The 14,930-nt window shown below is 42.6% G+C and overlaps 1 protein-coding gene across 1 annotated transcript in view; it reads left to right on the top strand.

Moving 5' to 3' along the window:
• Positions 1–14,930, top strand: part of LOC124802639 (PHAF1 protein CG7083) — a 141,873-nt gene that overhangs the window by 22,961 nt on the left and 103,982 nt on the right. The window contains exon 6 of the mRNA XM_047263541.1: positions 8,315–8,531. Coding sequence (XP_047119497.1) covers positions 8,315–8,531 — 217 coding nt within the window. The remainder of the gene's footprint in view (positions 1–8,314; positions 8,532–14,930) is intronic.

The raw sequence follows: 14,930 nt of genomic DNA on the forward strand, positions 1-14,930 counted from the left end.
GCAAGTGTCTGGACCTGCACTATCCCTGGCATGAGAAACAATTATGCACCAGATGTGATTCATTATTCCATGCTGTGTCATCTGTGTCAGACACTAAAATGTGAACTCCTTTATTGTTTTAATAAATTTTCCTCTTGCAGATAGTATCCTGATAATTAGGAGGAGTTAGTAATAGGAGGGTAAGTCAATTATTATCCACAAAGTAGTTACAAAAATTTATCGTAATCAAATAGAAAACTTACAGGAACATCATTTTAGTTTGCCTGGAGTCTGCCATCTGGACAGATTTCGACCAACGTCAACACCTAATTGCTGTCCTCTTTGATCTACAAAAGGCTTATGACATCATACGAGGGTAATCCCAAAAGTAAAGTTTCTTATTTTTTTAGAAGTACATAGACCTGTTTATTTCTACAGTGGTTTACATCAGTTTACAGCTTGAACATTTAGCTATTTTTAGACGTAATTATCATTTTTGTCGATTCATTTTTGTAGACGCTGTGGCAGTTTTCGTATGTCCATGTCATACCAGCTTGGCGCCATGCTGTTCAGAAAGTCATGAACCTCTTTTTTCACCTTGTCGTCGAAGCTGAATCGCTTTCCGGCCAAATCTTCTTTTAACCTAGGGAACAGGTGATAGTCACTGGTGCCAAGTCAGGACTATATAGGTTGGGTGGGTGATTATGTTCCACTGAAACTGCTGCAGGAGAGAAACGGTTTGCTGAGCTATGTGTGGGCGAGTGTTGTCATGGAGAATGTGTATGCCCTTGCACAACATTCCTCTTCTCCGGTTCTGAATTGCCCGTTTGAGTTTTTTCAGAGTCTCACAGTACCTGTCAGCGTTAATTGTGGTCCCCACGATTCAGCTCCGTCGACGAGGTGAAAGAAGAGGTTCATAACTTTCTGAACAGCATGGCGGCGAGCTGGTATGACATGGGCATACAAAAACTGCCACAGCGTCTACAAAAATGCATTGACAGAAATGGTGATTATGTCAAAAAATAGCTACATGTTCAAGCTGTAAACTGATGTAAACCATTGTAGAAATAAACAGGTCTATGTACTTATAAAAAATAGGGGACCTTACTTTTGGGATTACCCTCGTATAGTGACACCTCGTCCTTGCTACCTTACATGAGTGAGGTCTCCGGCACCCGCTTCAGATTTTTGTCCAGAACTTCTTGCTGCACTGTACCTTCTGGGTTAGAGTTGGTGCTTCCCATAGTCCCCCTCCTATATCCAAGACAATGGGTTCCTGTAAGGCTCTGTATTAAGTGCCCCCCTCCCCTTTTAGTGGCCATCAATGGTCTATCAGCAGCTGTGGGGTCTTCAGTATCACCCTCCTTGTATTTCAATGATTTTTGCTTTCACTATTGCTCCTCTAGTGTGGGTATTGCTAAAAACTGACTGCAGGGCACCATTCGAAAGATGCTGTCATGGCCCCTTGCCCACGACTTTGTTTTCCGCTGCCGAGACTCATGTCGTGCACTTCTGTCACTGTCGTACTGTTTGTCCACAACCAGAACTTTACCTTGATGACCAGTTACTTAATGTGGTGGAGGCTCATTGCTTTTCGGGACTGGTCTTTGATGCCTGGCTGATGTGCGTTCCCCATCTCCACCAACTTAAGCTAAGGTGCTGGTTACTTCTTAATACTCTTTGTTACCTCAATAACACCAGCTGGTGTGCTGACAACACTGCCGTTCTGCAGCTGCACATAGCCCTGATCTTCTTCCACCTAGATTATGGGAGTCTGGTGTATGGTTCTGCCTCGCCATCAGCCTTGTGGCCACTTGACCCAGTATACCACTGTGGGGTCAAACTTGCAACAGGAGCCTTTTGAACCAGACCTGTGAACAGCCTGCTTGAGGAGACTGGAATCCCTCCACTGCAGATCTGGCACCAACAGCTACTCAGTTACATTATACATGTTGGCACCTCCCTTTAGCATTGAGGCTGACTTGTCCTTTTTCCTAGTAGAGAGGTCCACCTCCCACAACAGAGATCCAGAACTGGAGTCACAGTTGCAATTTGACTGCATGTCTCTGCTCTGAACTCTCTAACTTCTCCCACTGTCGCCTCTTGTAAGAGAGCAATCGCATACGCCCCCATGGCATGTACCTCGACCTTGGATCTGCTGCAATTTATCCTTTGGACCAAAAGATTCAATTGATCCCATGGTGTTTTGCCACCCGTTCCTGGCTGTCCTCAATGCATTTCCAGGTTCAGAAGTTGTATGCACTGACTGCTCAAAGGGTGATGGACAAATCAGTTTTGCATACACACATGCAAGGTGCATTAAACTATGCTCCTTGCTGAATGACTACAGTGTCTTCACTGCTGAATTGGTGACCATCAAATGAGCCCTTAGTCATGCTCATTTGTGCACTGGCAAGATGGTTCTAATCTGCAGTGACTCCCTGAGCAGTCTTCGGGCTGTAAACCAGTGCCATCATCACCACCCATTAGTCACAACTATCCAGGATTTTCTTTCTGATCTCCATCAGGTTGGATGCCTAGTTCTCTTTGTTTGGAACCATGGCCATGTTGGGGTCACAGAGAATGAACATGCCAACCACTTGGCAAAGTTGGCTACCAGGATGCTGATTTTGGAAGTGGTGGACCCAGAACTTGACCTTGGTCAACTCTACACCTTCAGTCGTTGGATGTCTGGAACTCGGAATGGTTCTCCCGGGAGTCCCCAAAGAAACTGAGGGCAATAAAGGAGAGCAAGACCACATGGCAGTCTTCCCTTCATGCTTCTTGCAGGGAATCTGCTGTATGTTGCTGGCTATGCATTGGCCACATAATCCGATGTGAAGACTCACATTACTGTCGATGTTGTGTCCACCTGATGGTGGCTCACTTCCTACTTGATTGCCCGAATGTGATTGCTTTGTGGCAATCTTTTAACCTTCCTGATACGCTGCCTTCAGTGTTAGCGGATGACGCCCAAGCGGCTGACCTGGTTTTATGTTTCACCCATGAAGATGATTTCTATTCGCCTCTATGAGGTAGGGCACTTTGGCCTCATTGACTACATGAGGGGTTGGAGGGGCACCCTTTACCTGCTCTAGCCCAGGGGTCCCATGGTGGTCCTTGCTCAGCTGTCTGGCCAGTCCCCTACCTTTCTCACCTTTTTATTCTCTTTGTTCTTTTATGTTTGCCCTTTTTTAATTTTTTATCTTTCCTAAAATTTTATTATCTTGTTTGGACTGCTCTTTTTTTTTTTTTTTTTTTTTTTTTTTTTTTTTTTTTTTTTTTTTTTTTTTTTTTTTTTTTTTTTTTTTGGGGGCGGGGGGGGCGGCTAACGTATACGCTGTGGTGGGGCTGGTCAGAGATGCAGAGGGTGCATCTCCCACTGTGCTTGAGGAACCTCCAATTGCATTCTGGACAAAGCAGCTCACACATCTTACCCCCTCTCACTCCCCTCCTACTTCTCCTAGATTTCATCTCTGTCGTATTGTATCTTGCTTACAATTCGGCTTCACAGGGTCGGCCTTCTGTACCACTCCTCCATAGATTATTCCTGTTTCAATATACACAGGATGAAGGGACAGATAAGCTCACAGTTTGGTCCCTTTTAACTTCAACAACCATACAGCCAACCCATATCGCACATTTACACACCATGCATGCTGATGTTCCACCTGACGAAGCTAATGGGGATTGTCAATAGACCAGTAGTGCTTCTTTCAGCAGTTTATGTGGGCATATTTAGTAAATGTGGCTTCATCAATAAACATGATACATCTGGAGTATCCTGTCTTAATGCCCTGTATAGAAGTTAACACAATCCTCATAATTGTTTCCATGCAGCTCTTCATGGAGAGCGATGTGATAGGGATGCACATTTGTTGATGGAGAATGTGTATACACTTGCTTAACTCGTGCCCCTTCCTCGTGTGATTGCATAGGAGCTAATGTGTGGATCAGCTGCAACAGCAACAAGAACATTAATTGCCTTCTTCTGTCTTGACTTGTTTCCTTCTGTTACCTTGTCTAGGTGTTACACTACCATTTTCACATAACTGGTTGAAGAGGCTGGTATATAATTGCTGATATCATGGATGTCTATTGGGACATCTTGTTTCATACACTGTACAAGATACAAACTGCATTCTTCGTACACTCTCCATACACTATATCATCCACTCACTACATAGTGCTTGGACTGACACACACCAACTGATTAGTCACAGCAAGTCACAGTGTGCTCAAGGAATACACAAGCACACTTTAAGCCAACGTAACAATGAACAACATCGTACCTAACAACTACACAGGTTGAACAGTACAAATGAACAACATTGTACCCAGCAACTACACAGGTTGAACGTCACAAAACAAGTGTCAGTGTGGAAACTTTGCACAGTACAATGTTTTGTAAAAGACTCTCACTAGACTCCTGCAACAAACACCACTGACATTCTAATTTAGCTTACTTTTAGTTTGTTGTTGTCAATAGGCAATACTCCATTAAAAAAAGATGTGTGTGTATGCACAATAAATACATTTTCTGAGTATTATTACAATCTGTTGGCTGGCTGATAATTAATATGACCCCCTGACTACTAGTCCATTCTTGAAAACTGCAGGTCAGTTGATTTCTGCAATATTTCTGGTGCAAGTTTTAGGTGACTAATCCTGTGTATTACACATACCCTGAGGGCACAATTGTCTCTTTATAGGTGTGGAGCACTTTTTTAATCTCTTCGGCAAATACAAAATTGATAAAATTCCTCCTTGTTTTCTAGCTATTTTACTGTGTGGAACACTACAAAAGGCAGAAGTGTTGCAAATGAATTATTTGTAATGGTTGTTCACTTACTTTTTCTTTTTTTTTTTTTTTTTTTTTTTTTTTTTTTTGGTATGATATACTCAATGCCTATTACCATTGCTGTTCTCCAAACTACCATTAATAGATGTGTTATCTTAGAATACAGGCAATTCTTATTGGAAATGATCATGGTGCTATATATTTAAGTACAGGGTGTCTCACAAAAGACGCCCAGGAGGATTCCTCGGGTCGTGCGGTATTCAGCCACCGGCCGCCACCACCACATCTGCCACCAGCCGTCACACCCGACTATTGGCCACTAATCTGCCCATAGTCAGCTGCATATGCACTTCCCCTGAGTTAAGCGTATACAGTTTTGCCATCTGTTTAATTTAAGATTACAGTTACTTACAGTAGGTGCTCAAAATGATGTCCCTCTGTATGGTAAGAGCAGCCTGACATCTTATGAAAACATTTGTAAACACTTGACGAATTTTAACTGCCAAAATCTGGAAAAAGACTAGTCAAATCCTGTCTTCCAGTTCTTAGAGTGTGTGGGGACTGGTTGCATACACCTTGTCTTTCAACATTCCCCAGAGATAAAAATCGTACAGATTTGTATCTGGAGAACAAAGAGGACAGTTGACTATCCTGTCGTCAACAACACTTCGTATTGCTGTCATAGAAGCAGTGGCGATGTGTGGACTTGTATTGTCCTGCATGAAATAAACATACATCTTTTCATTAGAGATTAGTTACCAAAATAAGGCTGCAGTATATTGTTCACATACCTGTTGGAACGTATTGTTTTGTGGAAAAAGAGTGGTACAGTAATCCGTTTTGCGCTAACTGTACGCCACATTCCTGTTTTCACATCATGCAGAGATTGTTGATGTAATTTGTAAGGGTTTTTGGAGCTCCAGCATCGATTTTTCTGAGATTTACGTACCGTGACACATGCAGCCATACTTAAATTATAAAAAACATGCATCTCAGAATCAGCTTCCCCATCGTGCACAGATTGTAACAGCTGGTTGCAATAACGATGTTGAGCAACAGTATCAGAGTTCCTCAGTTCATGCACTACGATTATTTTATATGGTTTCAACATGAGTGAGCGCACAACTCTGTGAACAGATGCTCTTGACATACCAGTCTGAAGTGTCAAACAGTGTAGAGTTTCTCTCTGACTTCTCTGCAAGGTCTCCACTATCATGTGAAATTTATTTTTGGTTAAAACATGAGGTTCCCTAGACCTTCATTTTTGTAACACAGATCCAGTCTCTTGAAATTTCTTCACTAATCTGCATATCATTGAATCATTGGGAACATGCACACTGGGAAATTTTCACATGAATTCAAGCCTACTTTCCACACACAAATTTGTTTTTGCATAGTTCAACTCAAGAAACACTTGTTAATCCTTCATGTATACCATGCCAAATGGATACTCAACAGGAAACTTAAAACAAAACACCTGATCACTAAATCATACAGTATAGAAGGTACACAAGTGGTTTTTCTGAGGACCAGGCCCAGCGACATATAGGCAGGGAAAGTCATGACTTGGCGCAGTTGCAATATTGATGCATTTGAAAAAACAAAAAATATACCAGTACACTCAGCCAGTGTAGGGGATGCGCGGAAAGTATTGGTGTCCGAGAACTCCTCATAGTGCCAACTGCCAGACGCAGCAGAAACAGATGACAAACACACTGCGTGACCAGTGGACCCCTCCCAGGCGTCTTTTGTGAAACACTGTATTTTAAATTTCTCTCTTTTAGCCAAATAATGTGAGCTCTCCATGCCAAGATAAAAGCCTGTATGCATTAGTCTGAGTACACAGTGTGACAAAGAAATTCATCAAATTTTTGTTTAACTGAAATGTCCGATAATGGTAATTTTCTGTCTCTCTTCATCCGACTTGTGAACTTTATATTAGAAGGCATGATATTCATCATATCAAGGAAATGGGGAAGAGCCATAACACTATTTGACCAAGTCATGGATGTGTCATCAGCACAACAAAAGAGTAATGGCAGACTTGATTCCCATAATAAGTAATTAGCCACAACAGGATACACTGAAATATCCTTAGTTGATTTGTTGGTCTTTCGTAAAGTTTTTTTCATCTCACAAGAAGCATGTAGTAATATGAATATGCTAGCCACTTGCTGGCCTACTCAGTCCTTCATGCAAGAGAATTAGCATATTTCCTATGATTTTTGTTTCTTGTATATAGTTTTAAATGACATAACAGCAGCTGTTACACAAAACAGAGCAAAATGTGGGAAGATAGGACATCTCATAACTCTATATCCAGCAGCAGTTGACAGTTGAAGGCTGAAGGTGTGGTATCTATAAAACGTCCAAGTCTTACAAATGTATTTCTGCAGAAGTCATTCTTTAAACATGAATTCTATAGTTTGTTCAGGAGCTCCAAAGTCATTGGAGGAAAGGTTGCAGAGTCCTCAGTAGTTCACAATGACATTGTATATGGCAATTCCCATAATTGGTTGAGTCTAGTTCACACATTCCTTTTTGGAATGAATTCCTCTTTCATAATAATGATTTTTAAATTGTATTTATCTACAGGTAGCATGTCACCTCAATAAATAAAGGCAAATTTCACCAATCAAAATATAAATTGCACCTAGACAGATGTATCCAAAAAATCATAAATATCATATTATGAGCAGAATCAAATAATGGGAAATTCAGGATCGAATAATGGCAATACTATGGAAGGATAGATTGCTACCCAACACATAATGGAAATGTGAGTCAAGGACAGGCACATCATTTTGTGTGTGTGTGTGTGTGTGTGTGTGTGTGTGTGTGTGTGTGTTTTGCCTAATTCAGAAGAAGGCTTTTTGGATGAAATCTTACTTGTTTAGGAGTCTTTTTGTTGTGCCTCTCTGCGACTCATCATTTCCGGTATACAGTGAATAGTGGCCTTTCATAATATTGTCATATTACTAGCAACTGAAGATTGACAATCCAGCAGAGAGATCTGTAACACCTTGTTGATACATTATGGTTAAGTTCTATGTCTGGCACCATTCTTCTTAGGTGTTGAAATTATCCTTCATAACTTGCCATACTGAATTCAAGTACTTAATCCAATTTGAAGGAAGACAGTCTAGGATCTCATGGATTTGGAGGTCATGTCATCGTTTGAGAAATATAACTTTCAATTTACGTATTGTTGCTTCCAATCCCATGAGTTGCGGAGGTGTTATATTAGTGATGGTGTGCAACCATAATGCAAGTGTTGACTGCAGTGACAGTTCTGATGCACTCTTGAAGGTGATCATCATTCTTGTTAGTACGGCAGCTGCATTGCAAGACTGGGTCACAATACCCAATTACTGTGTACACTGAGATGAGAGATGTCTAACTCATTTTTGATACTGCTAAATGCAAGTGTATTGAATAAAGTGAGAGCCACATTTTAACTTTTTGTACTCAAAAAGATTCAGTTGTTAAATTATGATACATAGCATAGAAGTAACACTCTTATGTCTTTGGCAGCCAGGTTATGCACATGGCCTGGGGTCACTGCAGTTTCCTAATGGATCTTCACCGGTGGTCTCTCGGACATCAGTGTACAGCGGTAGCAGTCTGAGTGAATGTCGCACACCGCAGTTACCACTGTGTTGCTACCATAACCACCTGTATCTGGAACGTGCAGAGGTTATTCGGGAGAGACTAACTACATGTGGCCTTCGTTTGCATCTCTTCACTGAAGGTAAAATAATCCATTGTCCCTTAGTTGTTTAAGTGTTGAGTACCCAATATTGCAATCTCCAAAATAGCTATATTTAATAATCATAATTTAGAATTCTGTTCTGAAATAACTTGGCAAGTTTAATAAAAGGTTAGGAAATAAGTGATGCAATTTTATAATAAATTAATTGGAAGCTCCTTAGTGCCCAAAACGAGCAATATTGATCACATGAATTTTGGTTTCAAATTGGACTTTCTTTTCAATTAAGTGTATGGTATGATCTGCAATTTTTAAGATATTGCTATCCTTGCTGTCTATGTTTTTGTGAGCTCTTACTTACGTAATTTACTATCTCTATTATCTGCCCGAAGTGGAAGATGAGCTTTCTTAGTGTTATGTGGCTTTCCTTATTTTGAGTGTTATAAACTAACATTACAGAGTTCTCCTACTGCAGATGATGTTGTGAATTTAGCAGCAAAAATTCTGTGCATTTCACATGTTTATTTACACACTTAAACCAACATCTGGAATTTACTGCATGAGAGTCCATGTATACCTTTTTTTTCTTTTTAGTCTTGCGCAAAATTGGTGCTGTATCATCAGTTATAAACTAAATTTGTGCTTCTTAGATATTTGTGGCAACAGCAGCCTCATTAAAAAACAACTGTTCTGTAATATTGTATATTTAGGTAGTTTTTTTTTTAAAAAAAAGAGAGATTCCTATGACTGTTGTGCATATCTTATTTCAAAGCAAATTGTGGGCTACAGTCTGGTATTCTGTAAATTTTGGCAGCAATATCTTGTTAGTAAATACTTTTCTCCATTCTTTCATCCATTTATTCTAAGCTATTTCCAGCCAAAAAGGCAACACCTGCTTTCCTACAGTAATTTTCCGCAGTCTGAGTTTGGGCTAGGACTTGAATGGTATACTTCACAATTGGTTGTTGAATCTTTACTTTTATCTTCAATATGCAATTTTTATTATATATTGTAAATGGATAGATAAAAAATCTACTTACCAAGCGGCGGCAGGGGAACACACACACACACAAAAGGGTTTAACTTTCACAAGCTTTCAAAGCCAGAGGCTCCTCCTTCTGGCAGAAGGTGAAGGAAGGGGGGTGAAGGGAAAGGACTGGAGACGTTTGTTGTCCTAGTGTTTAATGTGACAATATATTTTAGTTATTTTGTTTTATTTGCCTATACTACCTGATAACTTACAGCATTAAGACATGACGATTTAGTTGTAACTTATATAAAAATGAATATTCAGAAAGAAGTTGCAGAAATGTAGTGTTAGAAATATACCAAACAGAAATGAGCGATCAGTGTGTCAGTTTGTTACAGCATCAGACACATTCACAGATACCATTACACATAACAGTAACTCCATCTTCACTCTTGTCACCATGAAATGAAAACTATTAATCACTGACAAATTGTCTGAGTTCTTTGAAATAAACACAATATTGAGCTGTAGTAAGCTCGCCAACTAGTTGGGTTTTATTGTAAAAAAGAGAGATGTACCTCCACAAGTTCTCCCATGGACCAACATCAGCAAAATGGAGGATGAAAAACAGCTGTAATGTATTTTGTAACTGACGTAGCGTAGCAAGCAAAGAAAGTAAGTGCAACAAAGATTTAAAAATTCGTGCACAGATCTAGGCATTTTTGTTGCCTAGAACAGGCGTTACTAATATTGCAAGTCGCAAAATTCTGCATTTAATGTTACATCGCCCATAACACGGAAAGACATTTGTAGTATGTAAATATTTCTATCACCATTCTAATTTCACTCTCTCCACTATTGTCATATCTTCGGATGGAGGACATGTTGGTTTTTTATTATTGTTTCTTTCATAATTTTTTGTACAGTTTTCATTTTGTTTGATTTTAGGTTAACTTGAGAAGGTAAGGGTAGAAATATATTGCAATTCAAAGTTATTTGTCACCTTGAAGTAATCAGGAAAACAGATTTAGACAAAGTGACATGAAGCAAAGGAAAATGACTATACATAATAACTTTGTTTCACATATCCTGCAATATTAAAGTAGCGTTACATGTAGTTTTCAGTAATACATTAGTTTTCTTTGTACATAATCAGTTTAATGATTCCTTTTATTTTTATCTACTCATGAGGTTGGATTATATTTTTCACCCTGGATTAGAAGTTCCTTTGTGCTGCTCCACCATTTGATCAGGTCTTGTGAAAGACTAGGGAAAACCAGAACCAGAGCCTTCAACCACATAAAAAAATTTTTCTTACAGAACCTTGGTTTTGAATGCTTTTAAAGCAGCATTTTGTCACATTTGTGACTGAATGCTGTTATAGCAAGAGCAAACATGATTTATGGAGCGTAGTACCGTGTAGAGCAACATGTAAGATACAGGCTGTGTGTAACACTGAACACATTGACTGGACAACAGTAATACAACATAAAGAATAGGCCACACTTGTTTGTGACTGCTTAAGTATTACTGTTTCCTTGGTGGTTCACCAGAGCACACCAGGGGCCAACCAAGGTGGCACCTCTAAGTGGGAGTGTGAACTGTATGAACGTGCGATCCCTGAAATAATATGCATCATAAGCAAAGGTACAACACTCCTACCTTCTAGGGGGTGGGAAAGCCATATACATACATAAAAAACTAGGCATGGAAAAATTGCATGACAGAAAAAATGCACTGATACTGGAAAAAGAACACGGGTACCAAAAAAAGCACTGATATCAAAAAATCACTGGTACCGTGGGGATAAAAGCACTGATCTCACAAGCCACTGAGATTACGAGTCACAGAAAACACCAGTGATGGCGCTGATGTCCATTTCATCAACTGATGACAGGTGCTGCAGCATGTGGCAGGCAGGCACTGGCGAGTAGGAGTGGAAGCGGTGAGGGGTGGTTTGGTGTGCCGTTCTCCGCTCTCATGAGAGGCTGTATGGCAGAATTGGGGATAGCATTTCCATAGTGATGTCCTCATTGAGGTCATCACCAGAGGCATCAACATGGGGCGTCGGACACAACAGCCGCACAGGGCCCAGCAACCAAGGCGGTGGCGGCTGCGGCATCAGGTGCAGCAGAGACTGCACTACCAGTGGCAGTAGAGAAGTGGTGCAGAGGCAGGAACTCAAGACAGCAATCTGCCAGGCAATGACCCCACTGTGGCGTGAATCAGACCATCTGTGACACAGGAACAGGTGTCAGTGGTGGCAGGGGCAGGGTAGGTGGTGGGCTCTCCAGAACAGACACTGCAACGCATGGCCGCAGCTGGTCGAAGTGACCGAACTTCCTAATGTTAGGAGTGTGGAAGAAGCACAGGTGCTTTACGAAGGCAGGAACCTAGTTCTGTTGTTGGCCAAAACCGTGAGCCCAGACAGGAGCACCCGGACGGAACACTCGTGGAGCAGGCAACACCTTTGGAGGTGGCGTAGGATGCAACAGCTGAAGGAGGATCCGTGGCTGGGGTCCATGTAGCTCTTGTCCCCCACCAAATTAAAATCGTACAAGCAGTCTAAAGGAACTTCCGGGGACATATTTCTGTGACTGAGTTTTAAATGTCCAAACCATGCATTCGGCCTCACCATTAGATTGAGGATGAAATGGGGGAGCTGTGAATGGCAAACACCAATAGCCAGGCAAAAGAATGCAAATTCTTGAGAAACTAACTGGGGACCATTATCAGTAACCATGGTATATGAAAGCCCCTAAATTGCAAAAATCTTGGACAGGGCCAAAATAGTGGCTGCTGCAGATCGGACAGGCAACATGCCATCTAGGGAAAGTTGGAATAGGCATTCAGTACCATGAGCCAATACTAATTTAGAAAGGGTGCAGCAAAATCGACAACTAGAAGCTCCCACGGGTGCTGCAACGTTTACCAGGGAGAGAAAGATGCTCGTGGGGCTGCCTGTTGCAGAACATTGTGTGTGCAAGCAGTGATAAGCCGCATAATGTCCCCATCTATGCCCAGCTAATACATATGTCGACAGGCCGAAGCTTTGGTGCGAGAGGTCCACCAATGACCAAAACACAAAAGCCACAGTATATTATGGCTAATAAAAGAACCCAGTCAAACACAGAAGGCGGTGCTGGAGGGAGAAGTAATTATGCAAGGGACCCAAGGCACAGCCCGGGGGATTTTCTGGCCAACCATACTGCACACAGGAGAGGACCTGACTAAGTAGAGGATCCACCACAATGGCTGAGGTGATTGTGGCACTAGAGATGGGAAAACCATCGACCACTTTCTGATTCTCAATATCTAACTAAAAACAAAGCTATTCATCCAGATCGAACAGTAGGTCTGGCCCAATTGGAAGGCGACATAAGGCATCGGCATTGGTGTGTTCCACTGTCGGCTGGTAATGGATCTGACAATGATAATGAGAGATGAGAGAAACCATCAGTGCAAACAACATGCTGCCTTTTGTGTTAGCAGAAGAGCCAACACCGTGTTACGAGTGGAGGCCGAAATGCACGCATTTTAGCTCATGCAGGCTGGTGTGAGGAGGGAAGAACTATACTGACGTGAGGTCTGGAACATGACAAGGAATGAGAATTCAGAAAGCGGACGTAATTAGTTTGATACTTAACTTTAATCCATTAATGATGAACGTCGCTCTTGACGGTACATGATTCACAATATTATCTGTTCAGAATACATTCTTGAAGATAGTAATTATAGTAACTGAATATGGCACCTTGCTAGGTCGTAGCAAATGACGTAGCTGAATGCTGTGCTAAACAGTCGTCTCTGCAAATGAGAGCATATGTAGACAGTGAACCATCACTAGCAAAGTAGGCTGTACAACTGGGGGCGAGTGCTAGGGAGTCTGTGTAGACTAGACCTGCCATGTGGCGGCGCTCGGTCTGCAACCAATGATAGTGGCGACACGCGGGTCCGACGTATACTAACGGACCGCGGCCGATTTAAAGGCTACCACCTAGCAAGTGTGGTGTTTGGCGGTGACACCACACTGCCTTGTCTGGCACTGAAGCCTAACAACAGGCAAGGCTGTGCCACCCGCACCCTGCCAATCGGACCGCAGGGAGGTAGGGACCGCCTGAAAACCTACTCCAGGGTGCACGCCAGCATGCGGTGTATGCGCCCGTAGAGAGACAGGAGGGGCCAAAGGGTCGACCTCCATCGGGCTGGGGCACCCAACGGGCGAAGACGACATATTGTCCGGAATGGGCAAGAGTTCCCTGTCGGAGGACAACTGGTCACGGGGAACAATCGGCGGCACGTAACCAAGGGGGTGCCCGGCGGCTGCAGCGACGCGTCCACTGCGGGCGTTGCCGGTGGGAGAACAGGCGACGGCGGCGCGTGGCCATGGGGCAAAACGGTAGGCAGCGTCGGTAACACCTGGGGCTGAGGCGAGCCAGTAGATGGGTCCTCGGGCAGCTGACCGGATGGCACCGTCGCTGAAAGCAGACGGCAAGCGCACCTCACCAGAGGCCCCCAAAACCAGATACATAGTGTGTCCAAGGCAGCGAAGAATGCACCGTTCGAGCCAACGACGTGAACCTCGATAGTGGCGGTAGTAGACAACGTCGCCTGGGACAAAAGCAGGTGTCTGCCGCTGCACAGGAACCTGATGCGACGGATGTAGCAAAGACATCAAGGTTCAATGAAGCAAAGACATCAAGGTTCAATGATGGCGACCGTGGAGCAACTCAGCCGGCGAGCGACCACCTTGGGGCTGAGAGCAATACGAGGACAAAAAGAGCAATAACGCGTCCTCCCGAGAATGCGACTTTTACAACTTCAACATCTGTGACTTGAAAGTCCTGACCAATCATTCAGTGGCACCGTTTGACTGTGGCGAAAATGGCACGGACGTCAGATGTTGAATACCATTGGCCTTGCAGAATGACTGAAATTCTGCGGACATGAATTGTGGGCCATTGTCGGAAACAATTGTCTATGGAAGACCTTCAATGCAAAAGATAGCAGATAACGCTTGGATGGTGGCAGATGATGTCGTGAAAGACAGCCGGACAACAAAAGGAAAATTACTGAATGAATCTATCACAACCAACCTTGGAGCATTCCAGAATGGACCAGCAAAATCGATGTGTAAGCGTTGCCAAGGGAAAGTGGCTTTTGGCCATGCACAGAATTTCCACTGGGTGCTGATTGTTATTCGGCACACACCATGCGAAAAGAGCACATATTCGTAATCGCGTCATCAATTCCGAACCAAGTACAGTGCAGAAGAGCAAGTTGTTTCGTTCTCACTAGACCCCAATGTACTTGGTGGAGAAGCTTTAAGACAGAGGACTGTAACGAACGTGGGACGACGACCCTGGACTGATCAATATCAAAACACAAGAGTAAAACACCACGTCGAACAAAACGTCTCTCCTTGTGAGCAAAAAATTGGTGAACCAACGGGTCCCCGATCCGTGACTTTG

This window comes from Schistocerca piceifrons, chromosome 6, assembly GCF_021461385.2.
Source record: "Schistocerca piceifrons isolate TAMUIC-IGC-003096 chromosome 6, iqSchPice1.1, whole genome shotgun sequence".
NCBI classification, from domain to species: domain Eukaryota; kingdom Metazoa; phylum Arthropoda; class Insecta; order Orthoptera; family Acrididae; genus Schistocerca; species Schistocerca piceifrons.